The sequence below is a fragment of the Melopsittacus undulatus genome, chromosome 1 (assembly GCF_012275295.1).
Source record: "Melopsittacus undulatus isolate bMelUnd1 chromosome 1, bMelUnd1.mat.Z, whole genome shotgun sequence".
Taxonomy (NCBI): Eukaryota; Metazoa; Chordata; class Aves; order Psittaciformes; family Psittaculidae; genus Melopsittacus; species Melopsittacus undulatus.
In genome coordinates this window covers 24,320,190-24,345,493 of record NC_047527.1, presented here as the reverse complement: position 1 = coordinate 24,345,493, position 25,304 = coordinate 24,320,190, and the positions used below count along the sequence as shown (strand labels likewise).

Below are 25,304 nucleotides of genomic sequence, written 5' to 3'. Positions count from 1 at the left end.
TGTCCAATGAAGTCACTTATGCTGCTAATGCATGAGCTGGAGTACTAAATGCTAGAACATCACTTTATTCTCCCTTTTGTCAATGACGGATTTTCTACTGATTTTAGGTGTGCAATCTTATTTAAATGTCTACTCACATTACCAGATGTACAATAAACCCTACACAAATCACATTTACATTTGTATTCTTTCACAGATCATTTTCAGTCAATCTTCTGTCACCTGCTACTTCAGCTGCTGCCAGATGGACCTCATTCATTAGTAATTCAGATTGGCTAAAGACCAAAAAGGGGCTAATGGCTCTAAACCTGAGAGAAAGAAAACTAAGATTGCCTTACATATACATATATATATTTGATCTTCTTGCGGTAGTAAGTCACACACAAAACGCCTGTACCTTTCTTTTGGCACAATGAGTATTTTAGAAGTCCTTCAAGTGTCAACTCAAAGAGGTTCTTTACTGAGCATAGTCTACTGAAGTCCACAAAAAAACCATTCTTTCAAAAGGAACAAAAAATTTACAATTGTACACAAAAAGTCTTGACTTTTATTGAAATTTCAAGTCTTGTATCAAACAAAAACTTTTCTTCAGGCAAAAATATTCTCTTGGTGTCCTTCAGAGAGCAGTAACTCTGAATTGGTCCTTTAGTGCCGCTCTTCTTTGTCATCTTCACACAAGTCCATATGGTTGGGCTGTTCCATTGGGTCTCATTTTATCGTGTGAAGGAACGTACATGACGACCTCTTCCACTGCCTCCACTAACAAACTTCCCTCTTGAGCCACCACTGCTACTACTATTAGCACTTGTCCAAGATGGTCCGATTCCTCCCCGGCCTCTGGAAGCACGATCCCGAGGGCTCGGTCGGTAGCCTTAAAGCAAAGAAAAGTATACTCAGTTGGAAAAAAAAAAAAAAAAAGGCCCTAGGCGTAGTAGCTGCTGGGAAAGCGCAAGGACAACATCAGGATGAGACACAAACCGCATCTGGATTCTCCTCTTAATGCTCACTTTTCTTTTAGGCAAGTATTTTTGCTTTGATGGGCTCTATAGTTACCATGTAGGTACGAAGAGAACCGAACTGCAAAAGTCTCAATGCAAAATTAAGGTTCTGCGATCAAGCGTTCAATTCAGCAAGTTCTATGGATTACAGGGCAGTTGGTAGGAAAGTTGGGCTGGATTGGACACAGTCTCAGTGACAACTGTTCATATATGCTTAAAACATTTGCTGAATTTCAGGGTGTCTGCAGCATCCTTGCATGGTTTCATTTGTAAAGCAAAAATGAAATTCAAGGAATTTTCTATAGTTCGATGCCCATATGAATACCATGTACCTGCTGAACTTAATGGTCTCAGTGGTGGCAGTGGACCCCTGTTAAAATTGCTTTGACCACCTCTACTGTCATTGTAGGTTCCCCTGGGTGTACTCTGTGCGCTCCAGCTTGAGCCTCGAGCACCTTCACGACGACTGTAATTTCCTGGATAGGGAGAGAAAAACCCACATGCTGCTGAGCAAATGTCACTGTCTGGTTTCCATTTCAAGCCTCACAGTACTCAGGGTAATAAATACATAATTTACATCATTCAAATAGATAAAGCTACTCTGCATCAAAAAACCCTCAAGTATTCTAACTCAAAGTCTGCAAGTTACTGTATTATACACAGAATTCAGGAAAATACCTATTTTACAGACATGAACTCAAGTTTAAAAGAATTCATATTATCTAGTGTAGGAAGATAGACTCCTACACTTCAAAGTTTTGCAATAAAGTAAATCCTAGTCTTTATAACTTTACTAAATGGAAGTATTTTCTGTTTCTGCTATGCAAAGACTTGCCCCATTTACATGATGGAAGGGAATGCAACGTTGTCTGTATATGAAAGAAACTTCACACTGTGTAGACAGAATCTCCAGATTCACTGAAAACTGTATCTTATTCTTGTCAGGTTCTGCCATCCTTTTATTCAAAAGCCTCATTTAAAGACAGATGCATTGTGATGCTTGATTTCAGAAACTACCATGTCACAAATGGTAGAGAATGCTTTTTATTTTTACGACTGCATCTCTAAAGCACTCCAACCATTGCTAAAAGAAAACAGCTAACTTCTTTTGTAAAAGAGGGAGAGAAAAGGCAACTCACAGTCTTAATTCCACAGCACTTGAGAGAACCTTTTCTAGTGCTAAACAACTTACTTCAAGAACACTGCTTCAGGAACATCTCACACCAGGGATGATTAACTGCTAGTAAATTGGTTAGTATTCCTGAAGTATTTTTAGCATTCATTTACTCCAATTCTGATACAGGAAACAACATACCTTTTGAAGCAGGTGGTGTAAAGAACCTGTTCTGACTGTGAAAAGCTCCTCGTCCTCCACGATTCCCTGAGAAACCACCACGTGAAGAAATCTTCTGCGACACTTTTGGTGGCCTTTTGGCTGGTGGTATCCCGTCTGGAGCAACAACTTCTTTGCTCTCTGCAGCAACAAAGTCATCCACATGCATGGAGGGTGGCCTGCTTGTGTTCTGTTTCCTCTGACGGAAGATATCATGTGGTCGAATCCCTTGTCCAAATCCTCCTCTGCCTCTTCCTCTTGGTGGTGGTACAACGTGAGCTCTCTTTGCAGGCTCTATGTACTCGGATTTTCCACTGTCACAACAAAGCATAATTCATTTAATGTAAAAATGTATTCATATTGAAGGTCAGGCATTCTCCATATTGGAGATATAATTTGAAAGGTTTGAGAATATACAAGTCAGCGCTGAACACATTACTTACTCTTTATACTCATCTTACCTTGAAGTTATGAAGGTCTCGTGCTTGTGCTTGCCGAGTTTGAACCCTTTGGTGGTTTTTGTGCGTCCAGGAGATGATGGCTCTGACAAAAATGACCTCTCTAATTCAGCTTGCAAGTCAAAATCACTGCAGCCCTTCTCTGACAGTTCAATCAAGTCAACTTTTACCTGCAATGATAGTTTTATTACAACAATCATCAGTAGTTCCTCTTAAGAAGAAAACATGCTGCACGAGGATGGATGACGTCCAGCAAAGGTCCTTCTATCACAGCAAAAAAGCACCTTTTCATTCAGTTGTGTGGCTCAAAAAAAGCAGCAGTATTGCTACTAAGTAACAAAGGAGCAGCAGAGCTGCAGCAAAATTGTCTTGCTGGTTCTGGATCTCAGCAAAGGCAAGAGCATAGCTTTTAAGTACAAACACTTGTCACTAAATGACCTACAGCGAGGAATTCTTCTGCTGAAGCTACAGTCCTACACTTTTATATGGGAATCAACAGTTTGGGTTTTGCTTAAGAAATTAAAACACGAACACCTCTGCATGTTCATTAAAAAGAGCACATCTAAAAAAGAATGAAAGCAAAGCAGTCAATGGGCACTGATTATTTCTCACGTAAATTAAGACACTGCCAACTGCTCACTTTAAAAATAAAGGAATGTTACTGTCTAGATTTCAAAATAACATTTACAGTTTAAATTACACAAATCGAGGTTCAACTCCTATGACAAGTTTTTGTGCAGGAAGTTTCATTTACTAGAGCCATTTTTCCACTTTTGTAGCATCAGAGCAAAGATTTCTTTAACAAAGTGTAGCTCTTGGGTACTCTGGGTATTGCAGTGACAGAGATAAGCAAGGAAAAGGAAAGAAATCACCTTGTCTACATTTATCACAAGCTGCTGTAAAGCCCCAGCAGCAATGCAGGAGCAGGTCAAGATGGACGCAACTGTTCCTCTAAGGATGGCTTCTGCATTAGAGCGCTGCAGAAGGTTTGTTGCTGCTTCCAAGTAAACTTGAAGGCATTTGGTAACAACCTGTAACAAATGCCAATGCTGGTATCTGGGTCAGTTTACCCGGGTGAATTCAGGAAAACAAACCCTTTGGCCATATGAATTCCTGATGCTACTACCTCCTGCTGACCCTCATTTTTATACCCACTTCAGGCAGGTTAATGAAGCCTTTTACCATGTCCAGATCGGTGTCTATTTCTTCAGCCTGAAAGGGTGAGAACCACATGGACTTCAGCTGGTCATCCATCACGTCTGCCAGCACATATGTAGTCCTGCAATAAAACAATACCAAATACCTCTTTGGTTATGAATGACAACCAATTGCAAGTACATGCAGCATTACAGAACCTGGGGTGAATGTTGCTGCTTTACCCTTGATACTCAACATGAAATTAAATACACCAGGACTAGTAGGTAGTAGTGATAACAGTGGTGTTTAGATTCTGTTTGTTATATACTCATGCATAAATTACTGCATTTTCTTAAGTAAATTACAGGTATGCTCACATATTTAACCATTTTACCTGTTGTTAAACAAATTCTGAAGAGAGTCTGGTGCACAAAGAATAGGCTCTACATCTTGGTCACTCAGTGGACAAGAATCACCCGCAGATTCCAACATCTGCCTCACTCCAACGATGTTGTCCAGTAAGGATTCAAGGCCATCATCTTCCTTTGAACGATCCTAAGGCATCATAGCACAAGTCAGAACTTTTTCCCCTCCTCAGAGGTTTTTGTTAATTAAGGGGGTGGAGGGAGATACTACACAAAACTGTCTATCCATCCCCATATACTGAAACAGACACCTGAGTACACAACAGCAGAGGAGCCCCTCAATATGCTGTAAAACAAACCCTGTCATCACATGCCCACAGCCACCCTGAGCAACCTGTTCCAGCACTGCACTTCTCTCAGTGATTTCCTACCCCCCTCCTCCTAACATCAACCTGAACCTCTGAAGCTACAATCTGGCCACTGCTCCTTGTTTTATCATCTGGAATTTCCAAGAGGAGTTTGACTGTATCTCTGTTACTATCTCCCAAACAGCTCTAAGTAGCTCTGAGATAGCTCCTAAGCCCTCTTCACCAGGCTGAACAAGCTGGTTTCCTAATGCTCTCCTGAGCGCACATGTGCTCTAGGTCCCTGACCACCTTGGTAGAACACTCTTCTGTTTCCCTAGATGTCTCTGGAACTGGTTAGAAGGCAAAGCTGGCCTAGAGGCAAATGCAGCTCTCCACAGGAGAGCTCACCAGCATCCCATGGCAGGAGACAGCACAGTTCCTTGATTTGCTGACTGTGCTCCTTCCAGGACAGCTCAGAGCAGTCTGCCTTGTTTGCAGTGACCATATGCTGTTGGTCCAGGTTCAACCTAACATCCACCAGAATCACCTGGCCCTTTTCAGTCCAGCCCAAATCATGGCGTGAGGTTATCCTGCTCTCACTACGTAACTTTGCATCTTTCGTAATAAACCACACAAGCTTTCAGCTACATCAAAGCTACGAGGTTTATTGAAGTCTCTCTGGATTGAGGCTTTCCTGTTTGTCACTTTAGTCACTCCTACGGCTTACTGTCATTCACAAATTCGCTGAAGATATATCCACCATTCAGGTTTCTGATGAAAACATACAACTGTATCAGCCCCAGTACTGACTTCTGGGTACTCCACTTGTTACTGGTTACCAGTAACATCAAGCCCCTGCTAAGCAGTGGTTCCTGTTGCTTATTATGTTAACAATCTGCTTCAGCATATCCAGTGCTCTCTGCTGTATGCATTCACTGCCTTTCAGCACACAGTTAACTGCCTGTTCTCCTACAGTGTGCCTGTTCTCTCAGCACAAGGGGATACCAACCCTATCTGACACTCCTTACCATTACCATAAGGCAAACAATGAAGTCAGAATCCATCCTGCACAGAAGAGGTGGTTTTGGACATCAGTTTTAAAACAGTGGCAACAGCTATTACGAGTTCCACAAGGTGTGCCACAGAGCTGTGCACCCTTCCTGCCAAGGAGGGGTAGTCTATATTGTTTTAAAAGCATGTTCAGATACAAGACTCCAACATCAACTTGCTCATTTAAATCCTTTTACCATAACATGCTTCTCCAGATCAAGCAGCAGGTTTTCTGGGGTTTCTTCTTTGTTCTGCAATAGATGTTTTAACTCTGCAGTAGTCAGACCCAGCGTTCTGCCTGGATGAGATCCGTCTGTTTCCATAAGGCTTCCATCATCTCCGCAGCATCCCTGAAATATTTGGCAAGTGAGAAATAACCACACATAAATATTTGTTATATTTCCAGACTGCAAATCCCTCAGAATTCAAACACACATTAGAGCAAATTTAGCAAAACAAGAGTAATCTCTTGATTTGAAAACATTTAATACAAAGTATTTTAATAAAGTCCACTTTACTAGGCAAGTTTGGATGCTGCATCAAGATGAAAGCAATCCTTTCCTAGACAAGCTGAGGTCTGTATCACAGAATTAACAAACATTTTATATTCCTTTCTATATATAGTACATATCAATGCAGCGACTCTCTAACAGGATGCCACAAATCTTAAACCTGGAAACAACAGCATGCTATTCACTTAAGACATCAGTATGAACCACTATGCTGTTCTGCTTACTGAAATACCTTATTTACTAAACATCTGTTCTGCCCAGCTTTCATTAAAAAATAAAGATGGCACTAATGCTACTGATGGAAAAGCCTTACACAGCAATCTGCAGTCAACTGCTTTCTGAAATAACTGTTCCTCAACATGCCTCACACTGCAGATGTCAGAGAAAATGCAGCTGAGTTTCTCTAAGTATCCAACACACATTCACTTACCAGCGTATCAGAGTTGAGAATCTGTCGTGTGAAATCCAGAAAAGAAGAGGCCAGTTCACCTGTGTCTTTGCTAAAACTAGTTATTACTCGCTTTAATACAGTGTAGAGAGCACTGCTGTGTTTTCTTAGGGAGCTGTTTTCATAATTAAAAGAGAGAAAATACTTGATTAGTGCATACATTCTAACACATTACAGTGAAATAGACACAGGAAAATAACCTACATGAAACCAAATCTGTTAAATTTTACAATTATCAAGATTAGAAGCTGGACCTTCCTTAATTTTCACTGTAGTAGATTGTTGCTCTCACCAGTGCTGTCTACAGATACCTCAGACTCTATATACACAGCTATACATACTACAATGACATCTCTAAAACCTGCAAGAAATTACATTTTCATCTTTGGTGGCACAGGGATAGGACTACAGAAATATCTTTTTGCAAAGGACCTTATGTATAAAGCAGGATCATGATGTTACAATTTTACTGCATCCCAAGCTGCCTAGCTGCAGAAACAAACCAGAAAGGTAATCATCAACACAAAAATAGCAAGGCTGTGCACTGAAGCTGACAGCTAGACATACAGAATCATAGAAACAACAGCATCTTTGCTTATTTTCAATTTGTGGGTTGTATAGCTTCTTGCAGCCTGAACAGCACAGGTCTGTAGCACTGCTCAGAAGTGTGCTTTGAACAAACTTTTATTGACAAAGCCCCAGGTACTACCTTTTTCAGTTTGGGAACCTCACAAATTTCTTGCCTCTCCGCCTGCACCTCAGAGGCATTAAGCGTCAAACAACACCATACTGTCCCATGCATGCAGATATTCTGTTCAGAAGGGAGTGGAGTCAACATTAAGAAGTTACGCAAAAAACCCAAACCCCTCATTTCTAAAGCCTTAACTGCCTGGAGGTCAGGACACTGTGGGAAGTACAAACTGAAAACCCTCAAAACAGAGGGAATGTCAGACAGCTCTCCAATGCCCCAGATGAGTACTCTAACTACAGAGTGACTCAAAAGGAAGGGACACAAACACCATATCTCATACCAGTCTTCCAGCTTTGAAGTGACAAAATGGAGTACATAAACCTCTTCTTACTTTTTTACTCTTTTTTCTTGAAACAAAGTGCTCCTATGTATATACTGCAGAAATGGTTCAGAGGTAAAATCTCAAGTAAAGTAAGACCATAATACTGAGTAAAATACTGAAGCCCCAGAGAGAAATAAAAGTTCAGGTGCCTTAACATTTCCACTAGAGGCAAAGGAAATTGTTTCACATTGCAGAAGTTTTTAAATTATTTTAAGTAGTCAGTGACATCTTGGAACACCATACCTCTTTAAGTGATAGAAGCCATAATCATGCTCTGTCAGGAACATCATGGTTCGGATACACTGCAGCAGACAATTGTAACTGCTCTCAGAATTAGTTAACGTTTCCATCAGACAGTCACAAATCAAGGGCATCAGCTCTTTGCTTGGTAAAGAGTTGGAAAGCTGTTCTGATTCGGACACAGAGCCTTCTGATGAACTTGGTAAAATGAGTGCAATATCCTATAAAAAATGATTATACACATAGTAAAAAATGCCTTCTGTGTACCAGCAGTAAATGTAAGCTATACCAGGTTCTTTCACTAACCCTATACCATCTTGTTCCAGTATTTCAGTTATTACTGACCAGTAAAATACTCATCTAGAGTATCTTTTTTATTTTCTGTTCAGGGTTACAAGCCATTATTAATTTTTAAAAACATAAAAGCCCCAAAGGGTGAAATGTGACAGCAGAATCACAGGTGAAAGCCAAACAGTCACTGGATAATATGCCTACAGTTTCTCGCCTAGGTAGTCAAACTGTCCCTTAATTTATGTCCCTTAGATACAAGGAGTAGGTGAGGTCACTTGGCTTGTTCAGCTTGGAAGAAGAGAAGGCTGAGGGGTGGCTTCATCCCAGTCTACAACCTCCTCACAGGAAGGAGGCAGAGGAGAGGCAAGGGATTATCTCCTCTCTGGTGATCAGTGATAGGACCCAGGAAATGCAATGAAGGTGCGTCAGGGGAAGCTCAGGTTAGACATTAGAAGGTTCTTCACAGAGAAGGTGGTTGGTCCTTGGAACAGGCTCCCCAAGGAAACACGGCACCAAGCCTGTCAGAGTTCACGGAGCATCTGGACAAAGCTCTTAATCATACAGTGTAGTTTTAGGTAGTCCTGCAAGGTGCAGGGACTGGTCTCCATGATCCTTATGGGTTATTTCCAATTTGAGATATTCTGTGATTCTGTGGTTCTGTGAAAATTTAGAGGTTAAGACACTACCTAGCAAGTTTCAAGACCTACTGCCCCCTCCACATTTTACATCAAATAAAACAAGACTGACTTTAACAACAAATTTGCATGGGCACAGATACAAATACTGTTGTTTATATGCAAAAGGCTGATTAATTTCTACCAACCAACAATGCCGAAATGTCTTTTGCGTAAGTGGGTAAGCACTAAAGCAAATAAACACATGCAACTGTTAAGGAAAATAATGACATGCAAATCTATGCACACAACTAATGAGAAACCACCTGGGCCAGTTTATGAATCAGTTTCCAGGTAACATTTCTTACCTTGCTCTAGTAACCTGTGCTTTATTTTTTAATGGTGGAGTTTTATGGCAGCAATTTATCATAGAATCATAGAATAGTTAGGGTTGTAAAGGACCTTAAGATCATCTAGTTCCAACCCCCCTGCCATGGGCAGGGACACCTCACACTAAACCATATTACCCAAGGCTCTATGCAGCCTGGCCTTGAACACTACGAGGGATGGAGCATTCACTACCTCCCTGGGCAACCCATTCCAGTGCCTCACCACCCTCACAGTAAACAATTTCTTCCTTATATCCAGTCTAAACCTCTGCTATTTAAGTTTTAACCCATTACCCCTTGTCCTATCACTACAGTCCCTAATGAAGAGTCCCTCACCAGCATCCCTGCAGGCCCCCTTCAGATACTGGAAGGCTGCTATGAGGTCTCCATGCCACCTTCTCTTCTCCAGGCTGAACAGCCCCAACTTTCTCAGCCTGTCTTCACACAGTAGGTGTTCCAGTCCCCTGATCATCCTCGTGGCCCTCCTCTGGACTTGTTCTAACAGCTCCATGTCCTTTTTATGTTGAGGACACCAGAACTGCACACAATACTCCAGGTGAGGTCTCACAAGTATCATATATCTCTTTATAATTGGAATACTTTTTTATGACGCTTCAATTACACAGCTAAGGGATACATATTCAGTGTAAGAGGTGAATTGTGACAACTCAAGTTTTGCCAGTGACCCACATCTGAGGGGACAGTCAATCTTTGTGCCATACAGGTTTTGTTCTCTAATAAGCCACAGAATAGTGCACATAATGAAAAAGAGATATCATAAACTAAAAGGATTTACATTCAGCAGCACCAAGACAGCAAGTTTGCCAAAGCAGCAACCATGCTCTTTTTTCACTTTTTGTATTTCAACAACACTGGGGTTTTTTATTTCTTTTGGAAAACAGCAGGCATCTAAGAAATAACCTCATTTAATATGTCCCCTACAATTATCAATGCGTTTTGCAATAAATATAGGAAATACCTGATCACAGAGGGACTGCAAAAGGGAAGTTACATATTCAGCACACTGTTGATGAGTGACATTGTCCCCAGCTGATCGCATCAAAGCCAAAAGCTCCTGGAAAACCTCTGCATACTTTTCATCCCCTTTAGAAGTTCCATTGATAAGATGCAAAATAGCCAATTTACAAGCTTTATGTGAAGCCAGGGCATCCAATAAAGCAAGCAATCGAGTGGTCTGTCCAGTGTACTGTTTCTCTTTATCTTCTGTGTTGCTGAAAGGATATCAATACACTTTGAGAAAGCTGTTTTAAAGTGATCTAAAAAACTATAAAAATAGCCATTACAGTAGTCATATAATTCTGCATTTAAAAAAACCCACCTAGTCTACATATGTAAACTTACAATTTCATTTACTTTTTGAAAACTGCTCAGCTTTCACTAAACGACTTCTGGTTGCATCAAAACTAAACTAATTAATTAATTAATCTAATTAATGCAATCTATAGTATGCATTTAATATACCATACTCATTGTTTCAAACCTTCTGAATTTGTGGCATTCAACTTACTCGAGCTTACAAACATCTACACATTTCCCATTTCCCTGTTAGTGTGCAAATTCCAGTACAGGGAAGTTTATTGGCCTACTTTTCTTATTCATAACAACTAGGTCCTCTAGAAGCACTTCACAGATGAGATAAGGGTTTGTAGGGACAGCTTGAAGAAAATCTTCGTAAAACACCCTAAACAAAGAATGTGAAACTACATCAAAACTTAGAAGTATCAGATGGTCCCTTATCAACATTAAGCAGCCTCAGGACACAGTATCTAGCACTGGACTGAAAATTCACTTAGTTCATAATGGGTAAGTAATATTTCTGAAAGTATTTTCTTCCTACTAAATCTACTGCACAGAACCAAGGTGAATTTAACAGTTCATTAAAGAAATGTTTGCAATAGGAAACAAAGATACCTTTGTAGGTCTTCTACAATCAGGTCCAATACAGTCCTCATGATAAGAAGAGCAGTAGGTGAAGCCAAGTCACACAACTGAACACAAATACGTCTCAACATATGCTGAATAGGCTGGCAAGATGAACCAGAGAAAGATCGAACTATTTCTTGTATCAGTTTGGCCTGGACATGAAGATGCATGCTCCACAGCTTCCTGGTGTTGAGTGCCACTGAAATATCATGTGGTTCAATTACCTGCAGGAACAAAAGGACACAAGGGAGGTTTCTCCTTTCATGAGAAAACCTGAATTCTATCAGAAGATATATGTAAAGACTAAGTAGTAATACTGTCCTCATCAAAAACACAGAATGCCATTTTCATTATTATCACTGGATGACAGGACATGATTCCAGCAAATTGGGTATTCCTCCAGGAGCTTTGATTGTCACACACCTTTTATGCTTACTTATTAAAGATCACATATTCAAGATCCATGCCAAGAGAATGAAGCGCCTTAATGTACTGGGAGTTTGGCATTCAAGGTTAAATTCAACTGTTTCATAGTCAATTTTTTAAGTAATAAAATGGAGTCTAGGTAATTTCACAAGGGACACAAGAACAACATAGGACTGCTGATTTTAAAAGATGCTCAAATAATACCCATTTTGTTTCTAATGAAAACGATTTATCTTCAAAGAATCTATATGAACACAAATGCTTTAAAGAAACTTTAATTCGCCCTTTCATGTATCTTTTTTTTCCACAACTGTGAAAATGGTCTAAGGATTACACATCATTAAAATCCTTTAAAAACTAAATACATCTAAACCATACCTGGGTCGTCTGCATGGGTAGTGGAAGAGGCAACAGCTCTGAAAGCAGTATAAGTCCAGAGAAAAAGCCTTCAGGAATTCTCAAAATTGAAGAGAGAACTTCCTTGAGCATTAAAGACCATGTATTGTTCGCCAAAGTTTCTTCAGAAATTGTAAGTTTTTCGTTAACCCCTTGTGTAAAAGTCAGTAAGATATCAACAATGTCATTCTGAATTTTTTGTTCGTCACTATCTAAGCGGCCTGAGAGAGGAATAGAACACATGAGCATGTGTAAAGAAACCAGCGCTGATGGAACACGCATGTCCTTGAATTCAAAAGATCCACCCCTCAGGAGTTCTGTTAGCATCGTTTTAAGAAGAGTAAGTGTACAGCGGGCCATGGAAATAGTAGTAACTCTGTGAAGTGTGGTGCCCATGTTGACATGGAGTCGCCAAGGCTGAATAAGTATGCTGTTCAGCTTCTGTAACACCCGGATGAAGGTGTCCATTCCCTCAGAAGAAAAGAGCTGAATAACTGCAAGATTCCATTTAAGGTCTTTCTGTTGACCTGTACAGAAAAGAAATAACATCTTTGTATGTCTAAATTCTCCCAGGCAATCACAATTACACCTTGGACTGTTTAAACAGAAGACTCAAACAAATAAGATTTCTATGTGAAGCAGTACAAACATACCAACCTTCTACCATTGGTGGTGGACATGCAACATGACAAAGAACGCGAAGTGCAGTAGGAAGACCAACACCATCTGGGGTCATCGAACTGTCAATATTCTTTTATGTAGGAAAAAAAAAACAACAGAAGAACCAGTATTATAAGCAAGGACTTTACAACAAGTATATCACTAGCTTGCTATTCAAATCCTGTATTTAGTTACTGTAAATATTCCACACAATTCATTTAAGTTCAATTATTCCACCTTTTGCAAAGCAGTCACAAATATGGCAGAAGTAAAAAACAGGAGGGTCAACATTTGTGTTGTGGTTTATGGGAAGCTGAAAAGCTTAAATAGCTGGATCTTTGCATCATGTAGTTACCTTAGATTTATTTTCAATAAATACAAGTGAGTGCAAGAACTGGCCTAAATCATAAGCTTCAATGAAAACATCTATTTTGGGTAATAGTATTTTTAAATATTATGTTAGTTAGTACATACCTAAGACAAAATACCAAACTACAAAAGGTCTAAGCTCACAGAGCACAACTGCAAGATAGCACCTATCTGTATTCTACTAACCTGCTTGATATATTCAATGAGATTTGGAATACAATTTATCTCAAATCTGAGATTTTTCAAAGGTTCAAGCCACTTGCTGAGCTCTGGAGGGAAAAGAAAAAACAAAAACTTAAGAGTTAATCAAGGGAGTGCATTTATGAACGTAAAATTTGTTTTCAATAAAAATGTACTTAGTTTACACAACAGATACTAAGGTCAAGTGCGAAATCTGTGAGGCATGCTATGCAGCTGTAGCCAGCTGAAAAGCATCAACAAAAATAAGACTTCAGAATAGGCAATATACCTCACATACACAGACAGAAGCTGGCACATTTAACCCAAAACTCATAACTGTCATTGCTTTATTTTTAATTAAATATATTTTACAAAAGACACTCAGGATCCCAGTGTCAGTTAAAGAAAATTCATCAAGAGCAAGGACCAAAGCATGTTCCCCTTAACCTATATAACAGGTTACTACAAACAGAACACAAAACTCCTATTAAGTGCCCAAATGGAGCCAGACTGCACCAGTAATACATACTCACTCTGGAAGTTCTTATGAATTAACAGCCTTTTAGTCCAGAGCAACCTGAAAGTCCCAATTTCTGGGGACAAGAGATTTAAAGTTTTAAAACTTGTTATTCCTGGAAGGATTTTAAAAAATGTGAAGGTTCAACAGCCAACTGTGTATGAACTGACAACTACTCTCAGACTGATTTGTGATTTGGTTTGAAAAACTGGCCCTGCTTCTCACGAAACTGATGATCAGGAGCAAAGAAATAAAAGCATGGCAGAGGACAGAATTAAACTAAAACCTTGAAGAATGCAAATTTCTTTCAGTGCATAGAAGTTTTGGAAGAAATTACTGGTATGCCCAAACAAGACAGTTAAGCAATGCAGAGCACAACTCTGGACATCAAAGTTTCAATATGCAGGTGTCCCAATCTAGCTTTGTCCAAATGACCTGGGCCTGATATGTGACACGATACAAGCCAGGGAACACATCAAGACACAGTCTGAATCAAAAGATCTAGGAACAGAGTAACATTTTTATTCCATGCCAGTTGGCCTAGGTGCCAGAAAACAGTCCCAGGATTATTTATGAGTATACAAAGACCCTATAAGTTTACATCACTAAAGGGAACAACAAAAACAAGAGTCAGCTCACTGACTAGTTAGTCCATTTCTACTAAAATCTGCTCTTATTTTGAACAGAGAAACATTTTCAAACTTCCTGTAATTACCAAACTTAATTGTAGTTACTCTTACTTGAAAAATAATCTAACTAGAAACAATTTCCTATTTAAATCTCAGTAACAAAAAAAAACCTACACATCATCTCAGTGACTTAACTAATAGGATGCAGCTGGAAAAGGGATTTCATTTTATACATTATCCAAACCAGATGATTGTGAAGCTCCAATTACCCACATGCGAAAGGTCTCTTCTATAGATTCAAACAATCCCACTTATAATGACACATACCATACCTTGCAATTTGGTGTTATTTTCATCTGCTTTACAAAGCTTCAGCAAAGGCACTGAGTGCTGTTCCAGCATTTGGACATCACTTGAAGATTGAACCACCAGCAAAACAAGGATGCAGGCATAATTATATGCAACTGACTTCTTAGACTTTGAGTCTCTGAAACAACAATAAGGGTTTTCTTTAGATCTTAGCTATTACAATTATATTTGTTAGATTTTCATTCTTTGACCACCAAAAATCTACCTACAGAACTTCAACCTTCACCAAGGATTGCCTCACATAATTATCAACAAAAAAACCAAGCCCTTATTCTCCCATGCTTTTTGAAAAGTGACAGCTTTCTTTAAATTGACTTCATATTTACTTCAGGTTCCACAAAAGATGAGAGCAAGTTGAGCAGCACACAGATGTTTTTCTGTAACTTTGTGGTTTACAAATCTTGTTTTAAAAGTACTGCTACCTAAAGTAGTAGCACTGCCTGTCCGGAGAAAATAATCATAGAATAACAGACTGGTTTGGGCTGGAAGGGACCTCTAAGATCATTCAGTTCCACCCCCCCACCATGGGCAGGGACACCTTCCACTAGATCAGGTTGCTCAAAGCCCCATCCAACCTGGCCTTGAACAAATAATGACTCTTTTTAGCACCTATAAGAACTGTGAATTTGAGAGATTCCATGCCAGAGAAGTGTACAGTGTCCAGTTTCCCCAATCAAATATTTTACTTGTTTAATAGTCAATTTCTATGTTTAAACAAACACTTCCTACTTACTTTTTCACATAGTCAGAAGCCTGACCTATGTTACACCACCTTGGTGAATGACCTACACAGGTTCTGGGTATTAAGTACCTGGTTACAAATGACAGACTTGATTTTCTATCAGGTTCTTCTACTTACAGGTTGTTTAGTTTTTAAATAAAAAAATCATGATTGAAAAGACAAAATATTTTAGACTCATTGAGTTATTCCAAAAAGATACTTTTAAACCATAAAAACCTAAAGGATATAAATAAATGCATAAATTACCCTAAAGCTTCTTTGGAATAATATTCCATTAAAGTAATAAGACTTTGGAGATTTTTCTCCAGACTGAACACATGAGCCACAGCAGATCTTCCCACAGGGTTAAAGGTGATCAAGTAAAGGTTGTGAAGTGTTCCCAGCAGATCTGAATGGTCAGTCTCCTCACTGGCTGTGCACCGCTGAAAGTGGCAGAATAATTCTGAAATGCACTGTAATGTCTGTGTTGAATGCAGGAGCCACAGGGCAAAAGTATCCTCATTGGCACTATCTGACTGGAGACCTTCCTCCTGATCTGGATCAGAAAACTGACATAGTGCTCTAATCAACAAGTTTGTTGCTTCATACTCAGAAATAAAGAAAAGAAGCCCCTTCTGTGACTGTGCCAGGAAGCGCAATATATCTCGGATAGCTTGCAGCACACCTGGATGCGCGCCTGTCACTGGCATAGAGAGTAGCAAAGTAATGCATTCCAAGAAATGGTGACTATGAAGATACCTGGGAAACAAAAAAAGAACAGGAAAATTACCAGTAATATTACAATCATCTCATAACACTGCATAATAACGTTCTATAAAATTACATGACTCCTAGCTTCAGAACTTACTGATCTGTGGACTACAAGAATAACTGATTATGAAGTAATACAAAAATGTAACCTTATAAAATGTAATTGCTATAATATTAACAGGAAGTAAATACCTGAATATAAAATGCTGATCTTCAAAACCGCTCCCCCCAAAAAAACCCAACCACCACCTTACCTACAACCAAAATAATATTTTATATTTTATTAAATTTGCTGTATCAATGCTAATCATCAATGGTGTGTTAAGTATGCTACGAAATCAATCAGTATGGCATACATATAAAGTGATTTGAAGACTCTTTGCACGTAGATACTTGTATTCACCACTACCATCAAAGCAACCTGCAATACTTTCTGTCTAGAAACTTGCGATCAGAGAAATAACCCATGGGATGCTTTAAATGGCTGAAGTCAGGCAGGCCTCAGATCCTCTGCCTGTGCTGTGAAACACTGAGCTATGCTGACAAAACTGCACAAATTCTAACTGTGGCTGGCGTGCATCTTGCAATTTTGCCATACAGAGAGCGGTATTCCACACTTGTGTTATCCACACACACAGATGTGTTCCAAGATAACAAAGCAAAACCACTTTTCAAACATGCATTGGAACAGCACCTAGCACAACTGAATGAGACTGAAGTGCTAGCATGACACTAGTAATAGCAAAGAGGTTGACTTCTTGTTACATGCATACTAGGTTGACTGAAAGCCAGCAAAATAACAAGTACATTAACTATCAAACTCTCCCAGACTTTATGCTAAAGCACAAAATGAAACATCTAGAAAAGCATTAGTCAACTACGGTCACTGCTAAAAAATACCTATATCAAGTTGGAGTAAACATGCTCTAGAAAGTGAATTTGCAATTGCCATACCTAAACAGGACAGGGTAAGGATCATCCCTTTCTGGAGGGCCTGTAATACGTGCCATGGTTGGGAAAGATTTCACAGGCGGCTGAATCATTGTATGAGGAGCAGTTTCCATCAAATGGAAGATTTCTTCAAGAAGACTAACAAGTTTTTCCATCTCTCCTTCACTTATATTAGAAGATTCCAAAAGATGATCCATGTCCATAGGGGCCTCCACATCATTCTCATATTCTTGGTTGGTTCTTTCAAGTCCTGCCAAGTCCTGGTCCTGTTCTGATTCTGTGTGATTAGGAAGAGGAGGAGTGTTCTCTGCTAACTGATCAACCACCTTTTTAATGTCTAACAAAATCTCATAGAAGTGACATTTCTGCAGAATTGCAGAACCAGCAGTAACAACCCTCACAGTCTGATCTAACAATATGAGTTCCACGAGTTTCTGATAACCACTTTTCTCATGTACATCTACACCACCTCTGAGAAACATTTCCATTCCCTCAGTCATACTAATAACACTATCCAAAGCTTTAAAAGCATTAAGTTTAAGGGAAGACGATACATGATCTGCAAACAACAGGTCAAATAGTACATTAATAACTCCTGCCTGCAAGAGTGCTGTTATTCCTTGAGTCCCACACTCTCCTAACGACGATACCAATTTTGTCCCAGCTTTGAGTTGTCGGACATTCAAAGCAATGGGCTGTTTGAGAGCTACCTGAAGGTTTAAAGCTTGCAGGGTCCAGTCTACTAGCTGGGTAATATAGTCTTGCTTTGTGTCTTTCACCTGCAGGTAGCTCAATCCTTTTACTATTAAACTTGGAATTTCTTCTAATGCAGTGACCCACTTTGCACCCCTTTCCTCTTGATATAATTCCAACAGTTCAGTTAATTTAACTGATGCTTCCACTGCCCCTGAATTTTCTTTTTCTGGGTCTTGGTCCTTTATTTTACCAACTTCATTTTCAAATACAGTCTTGTAAGGGCAGCTGAAGTACAAAAGAGGTCCAAGCTCCTTTTCAAAAGGTTCATATGTCACAGGAGGCACGGATGCCAGATCCTCAGGAGTATATTCGATATCAAAGCTTGGATACTTAAATGTTTCACGTTCCAGATCAGCAATTCCATCTTCATCACTTGATATCTGCTCATATCCATCATCTCCTAAAAAGAAAAATATTCAGTTACAAAATAAAATTTACTATGAACAGTCTGCAACTGCAGAGAATCTTCTCAAAAAGTAACTATTTAATGCAAGTATTACTACTTGGAGAATAAACATACACAAAGCTTTCTCTTTCCAGACGCAAGTGAAAGCCCCAGTTGACAGATTTTTAACGTAGTAACAGAGACATTTAAAAGGATGTATAAAGCAAAATGTTTAACTGGGTGTCCTGGGTTCAGCAGTAGCAGTCATTTTTCTCCTTCTTAGTAGCTGGTGCAGTGCTATGGTTTTGACTTTCAGCCTGGGAACAACGCTGATAACACCGATGTTTTTAGTTGCTGCTCAGTAATGTTTACTCTGACCAAGGACTTTCTGAGTCTCATGCTCTGCCAGGGAGGAAGGGAAGCCGGGAGGAAGCAGAGACAGGACACCTGACCCAAACTAGCCAAAGAAGTATTCCATACGACAGCATGTCATGCCTAGTACATAAACTGGGGGCAGTTACCCCAAGGGCTAGATCACTGCTTGGGTCAGGCTGGGTATCAGTCAGTGGGTGGTGAGCAGTTGTATTCTCTTCCCTTGTTATTTCCCTTATCATTATTATTAATGATGGTAGCAGTAGTGGTTTGTGCTATACCTTAGTTACTGGACTGTTCTCATCTCAACCCATGGAAGTTACATTCTTTCAGTTCTCCTCACCATCCCTCCGGGAGCACAGGGAGGAAGATGGAGGGAGGGAGCAAGCGGCTGCGTGGTTCTGGGTGCCGGCTGGGCTTAAACCACAACACTGGGGTACACACTGGCAAAATAGAATGTTCATTCTTACCTACACAAGCTGTACCTGTTTTTCTCTATTTACACAACGTAACAGGAAGATTTACTATAAAGGAATAAATATTCCACAGCAAAATACTGTTCTCGAGAGATGACAGAACCATAAATGAGGCAGGCAATGGTGCAATGACCAAGTCAAGATCTAGTTCTCTTCATACCTCATAATCATAATTGTACTGCCATCAACATTTCATAAACCATTCTTTTTCCTTTAATTTTTTACAACTTCACTTACCTTCACCTTCTTCCTCCTCTTCACCCTCTTCATCATCTTCATCTTCCTCCTCGTCCTCCTCTTCCTCATCAGCAATACTCTCTACCGTATGTCCATCATCATCATCGTCATCATCATCCTCATCCTCCTCATCCTCAACATCCACATCATCTTCATCATCTCCTTCTTCTTGTTGATCTTCCTCCACTTCTCCATCGTCAGAATACTGGCTTTCTTGATGAATAGATGTTCGATCAGGAGAAATAGGCTCAAAGTAATCTTCCCTATGGTCCACATCATCTTCTTTTTCCCCAACCACTAAAAATATATACAAAATTTAAGGAACGAATACAAGACAACTTCTCTGAAATCCAATGCTCAATTATACAGGATCACAGAATTGCTATCTACTAACTTTTAAATTGATACAATTTAACACAGTGAACAGATTTTCTTTCAAATCCCTTTCTTAAAACTGAATCTGTCCAGCAGAAGCTACAGCAGATGGGAAACTTTGCATTGGGCAGGAACACAGAATCCTGCCTCCACTAAACAGTGAGTGTAGCAGATAAAACAGACTGTTCTCATTCTACCTGACACAGGCATAGGTTCATCATCATCATCATCAGGAGGAGGAGGGCCTGGAGGTGTCCTTGGTCCCCTAGGTTGTGGTCTTGGAGGACTGCCATTGAACTGGTCTTCTTTCTCTCCATCAACTATATTTATTGTGAAAATACAAGCTGTATTTAATGGAATCACAAGAGTAAAAGCAGGAAATTTCAGTTTTTCAGTGCTACTTTCAACTAGGGAACACCTTCATTTTGCAGCTATGTAATCTGTATTCTGCATCTGCAATATGTGAGGCAGTTTTCTGAAATCGCTTTTGATGTACACAAGAACTACACCAATAAGCAAGCATATTAACACCACTGATTTTTTTTTAACATCATACTGTGTTCAAATTAACATGGGTAATTGCCATTTTTGGTTTCGGAACTACCAATATTTTAACTCTACCAATAATACCCGAGTTAAAAAAAAAAATAGTTTATAACAGTTATTACTACAGAGAACATTCAAATTTTGCAGCTCAATAGCTGTACCCTGAACAAGACAGTTCTAATTTTAAGTCTAAAACCAACACTGAAGCAGAAACTTGATCCTATTCATGGCCATTCTAACACCAATGCAAAGCAAACACTCTTCTGTAAGTTATTTTCCATACACAAAAGGGAAGTTAATGAATGTGAAGTTTTCTTGTTATGATTTTAATACTGCTCTAATATTTTTTGTGGTATCAAACATCCAAATTTTAATGAGTTCACGCAAATTAAACTGTATTCTGATCATATTAAGTAATTAATAATACATCAAGTAACCCACTCTCAAAAAAGCACTAGACAAGAACCTACTTAAAAACTTTCCATATAAATATTAAAAAAGTAGAAAACTTAAGGAAAAAGACAAAGCTAGAAAAACAAAGCCACTGAAATATCAAATATGAAAGAACTGATTTATGGGTTTGTTTTTTTGGGTTTGGTTTGTTTTTTTTCAGATGGGGTACCATAATGTTTATTTTTTTTTTAATAAAATCTCTGTTTTCTTATAATGCTTACCATGTTTTGGGTTTCTTTTCAAACCAGGCTGTTGCTGGGGAGGTGGTGGTGGAGGTGGGGGTGGAGGAGGTGATTCTCTCTCATGACTTACTACCCTGTCGACTGAGCCATATATTGCCAAAGTCAAACAGTTGTACCACCCTCTTAGAACCAATCCATCCGTGTTGACCTGTTGGGTTTTTTAATGAAAAAACACTTAAAAACTACACAAGACAACTTCAGAAAAGTTATTTTACTCTATCAGTATCTGCATAAAAGCAAGAAAGGAGAACAGGACAATAAAATGCCTCTTTACACCACATTTTGAAAACTGAGAAAACTTTAAATATATTAATCTTTACAACAAATAAATACTGTTTCTCTAAAGTCATTAAATTCCTTGCAATATACTGCCTAATCTACTATGGCCTATTAATGACAAAAAAAATCATAAATAAATAAATTACCATGGGCCACAGCCTGATCTGAATAAAATAAACCCAAACAAAACTGAAAATGATGTGCTTAGGTGTGGCCTGCAGCCACAACATGCTTATTTATCTTTGCTCCTAAGTAATGGATAGTTCTGTTGTTAATCTCCATAGGAATTGTCAAGTAATCAAATGCTCTACAACTCATGCCATTATAGATGCAGACTCAAAAGTGATGAGTACCTGAACTACAGGCAAATACCAGAATAAGATCTTAAACAGTAAACACTTTACACAGTGCTAATGCACCACAGGCAACCATATTTATATGTAAACGATAGCCCTTTAAGAAAGGAGATTTAAATCACATTCCATTACCTTTGCATTGGGTCTGAATATAATTGAAGTGTTTTCATCATATTCAAGGCTGTTAAATAAAATGCATTAATTTATTTTCCATTAACACAAAGCATGTTTAAAGACATGAAGCACAGCAGTACTAAACACATAAGCCAATAGCAAAACACTAAACAAATACATGCTCTTAAAGACAAGAGTGCAAAATCACTTAATTCTACAAAATACTTTTCATTAATTTATACGGACTCTGTAAGTTTACAAACATTAGAACTTTTCTTCTTTTAAGCATGAACCTCTGTCCTCCCACACGGACTGAAGGGCAAAAGCACAAACTAGCAAAAACCAGATCAAACATGAACTCATAGGAGATACAGATTTTCTACTGTACATTTTCTGCACTAAAAAATTATAAGGAAGAAAAGATAGATAATGAAGCCATGCACCAGTCCTAAAGGAACTTACCTCCCTAGCCTATCAAAAACAGGGGCACTTGGCTTGCTGACATTGTTGAAAAACAAGTCCAGTTGAAATGTATGTGGAGATGTCTCTCTGGAAACAGAACAAAGGTAAAAATCAACTGAGTTGAGCTTCTTATCAGAGTAAGTAGGACTAATAGAGGGAGGGGGGGAGGGCTTTAAATTATACTGTTTAGGTAATTCCCCAAAATAATTACAAGTTCAGCAGAGACATAAATGCATTTTACGCTTTTATACTGGAGGCTCTATTATGATACGCAAGTTCAAGAAAAAATAACAGCAAGGTTTCCCTGCATTGGACACCTGCTACCTTTCACTTACCCATAAGCCCTATTGTCAGGCAAACTTGTGTGAGCTCTCACTCCTGGAGGAATGACACGTACTTCATTTATGTAAACCACACATGGAAAACGAACTACATCTATATTGGTACTTTGCTACAAAACAAAAAATAAAGAAAGTCTAAGAAATGTAAAATTCAAACAACATGATGCAGTTAAAGAATTTTATTGACCAAATTAAACTTGTAATCCTAATAAATCACAAAATTCAATTCCATAAAATGCTAAACACTGTTAAAACACTGTTACACAGAAAAGGTTTTTATATAATCTTCTGACACTTTTCTATATTTAACACTTTTTTACAGAAAGTGTTACTGATTTATTTACATAACTGGCTCCCTTTATTTGTGAGAATCTTAAATGTAATAGGGTTTTTTTTTAACAAAGTGTGCTGGTAAAGGTAAAAACTGGAACTTAAATTATTAAAAGTACTTTTACTAAAACATTACAATTTTACAATTAAAGAGAAAAGAAAATGTGTGGTTTAATTTCAAAAGTTAGCAAATGTTATATTACAAACATAATATTAGAAATTATACTATAAATCTGTTTTACTAGACCTGTACAAGAAATCTGTATGCTTATTTCTCCCATTTTGCAGCATCATCTGAAAACCTTTTGCAAGTAACATTTCTGTTTACCACAAAGGAATAGCAAGTATCACGAATTCTAATGCTTCAGCACTCATTCCTAAAAGATGTCTGTGCAAACTAGGAAGCAATCATAAAGACACAGTGACTTCCCACGCAGCAGCCACCAAACAATTAAAGCTGAAGGTCTCCTCTGACTAAATTCACTACTTTGGGTATTTTTTTATATACATCAACTTTATCATGTATACACTCACAAAATAGTACATATGTATCAACTATATGTCCACCTGTAAGCATACAGACATTCTTAAACTGAAGCTGTCCTGGTTTCAGCTGAGATACAGTTAATTTTCTTCCTAGCAGCCGGTGCAGTGCTGTGTTTTGGCTTTACTCTGAGGACAACGCTGATAACACACCGATGTTTTAGCTGCTGCCAAGTAGCATTTAACATGATCAAGAACTTTTCAAGTCTCTCATGCTCTGCCAGTGAGGAGGCACACAAGAAGCCTGGAGGAAGCAGAGACAGGACACCTGATCCAAACTAGCAAGAGGGGTACTGCATACCACAGCACGGTCATGCCCAGTATATAAACTAGGGGAGATGTTGGCTGGGGGACAATTGCTGCTTAGGGACAGGCTGGGTGGTGGGTGGTGAGCAATTGTCTTTTGCATCAATGTTGTTTGTTGAGGTTTTAATTTGATCTCTTTCTCTCTTTGTCATTTCCCTTTTAATTATTATTAGTAGTGCCAGCATTATAATGTACTTCATTTTAATTATTAAACTGTTCTTACCTCAACCCATAGGTTTTAACTTTTTTTTCCAATTCTCCTCCCCATCCCACTGAAGCAGGGGGGAGAGAGCAGCTGCCTGGTACTATCCTATGATCCTATGAAGAACCACAACCTCTAAAGCAAGACTCATAGACCATTTAGCTGAATAATTAGTATGACATAAAGAAGGCATTTCTGCAACATGTAATATGCATTTTGGTTTTTTCTTTAATAAAAATTCAATATGATTTAGGTTTAGAAGATTTATGCAAAAATCAAAGTGCCAGAAAACATTATACACAATTAAAAATGTTCAGTAAGAGACCACGCTGCCCTTGAAGGGAACAGGAATGGGTATTGTTTCCTACCCAGGGGAACTGAAGAGGTGAGCATTTCCTGCCCAATGCTGTCTTAAACAGTAAAATTAAAAATACACATGGGTCTTCCTAGTCATGGTAGCTAGAAATTACCCCAGAATAACTTCCCATTTGTTTTTAATTGCAGTATCAACTCAAAATACCTAATTTTCTTCCCCTGATACCTATCCAAAAACATAGTTCAGAATTCTATGATCCTATAACATCTTCATGTTACACGACATTTTTTGTTTTCCCTTATGATCCCCATCTTCATCCTTGAAGAGCACAATGGGCCCTGGACAAATCTGCTGTAACACAAGCAGCTTCAAGGATGCTCAGGATCCCAACAGCCGCAAAGTGGAATATCTGCACGATTTCCCACTGCTGAAGCAAGCCTCAAATACTCATTTTGGTCACGACGCACGTGGGCTGCATAAACCTAAGGGAGTATCTCACATACACACGAATACTTCTGCTCATTAGGTACAGAAAAATACCAAGAATCTGACAGACCCTCCCCCGTCTTCCTCCCTTATGGACTTCCCAAAACAATTTAATCCTCTTTACTTCCCACTTGCCTCTCCTCCCCGTTGCCTCCCTTCCCACAGCAGCGCCTTCCCTCAGTGCTTGCCAACGGCATCCCGGGCTGCCGGGACAGCGCGGGGATGGGAGCACTACGGGGGCTTCGGCAGCACGGTGGAAGAAGGCAAGGATCCCCCTCAGCAGGCTCCCTCCCGGGGCTGCTCCCTCCTGCCCGGCCACCCGCTGACGCGAGAGCCAAAAACGGGGCCTACCCCAGCGGCGCTCTGTGCCCTGCAGCAGCCGCGGAGCTGCCACGAGCAGGAGAGCGCAGAAGCAGCCAGGAATAAGAAAGAGAAAGCCAGCGGCCTCCCCAGCACCGTCACCACCACGTTACCTCAGCGCTCTGGTGCTTGAACGTGTCTAAAAACAGCAACTCGGTTGTGGTGTCCACCGCCATCTT

At 39.3% G+C, this 25,304-nt stretch overlaps 1 protein-coding gene across 1 annotated transcript; it reads right to left on the bottom strand.

Annotated features, from left to right (window-relative positions):
• Positions 1-334: 334 nt before the first annotated feature.
• Positions 335-25,304, bottom strand: VIRMA (vir like m6A methyltransferase associated). The gene is made up of 24 exons (XM_005150866.3): positions 25,239-25,304; positions 22,577-22,692; positions 22,242-22,328; positions 21,798-21,846; positions 21,010-21,178; positions 19,987-20,109; positions 19,415-19,711; positions 17,192-18,344; positions 15,734-16,225; positions 14,709-14,863; positions 13,237-13,319; positions 12,679-12,772; positions 12,004-12,548; positions 11,188-11,423; positions 10,235-10,487; positions 7,965-8,182; positions 6,631-6,763; positions 5,886-6,038; positions 4,321-4,481; positions 3,972-4,068; positions 2,793-2,959; positions 2,314-2,645; positions 1,331-1,474; positions 335-871 (listed from the first exon to the last, which is right to left on the bottom strand). Exons 1-24 carry the CDS (start codon positions 25,299-25,301, stop codon positions 714-716), a joined length of 5,478 nt encoding a protein of 1,825 aa, XP_005150923.1. The 5' UTR covers positions 25,302-25,304; the 3' UTR covers positions 335-713.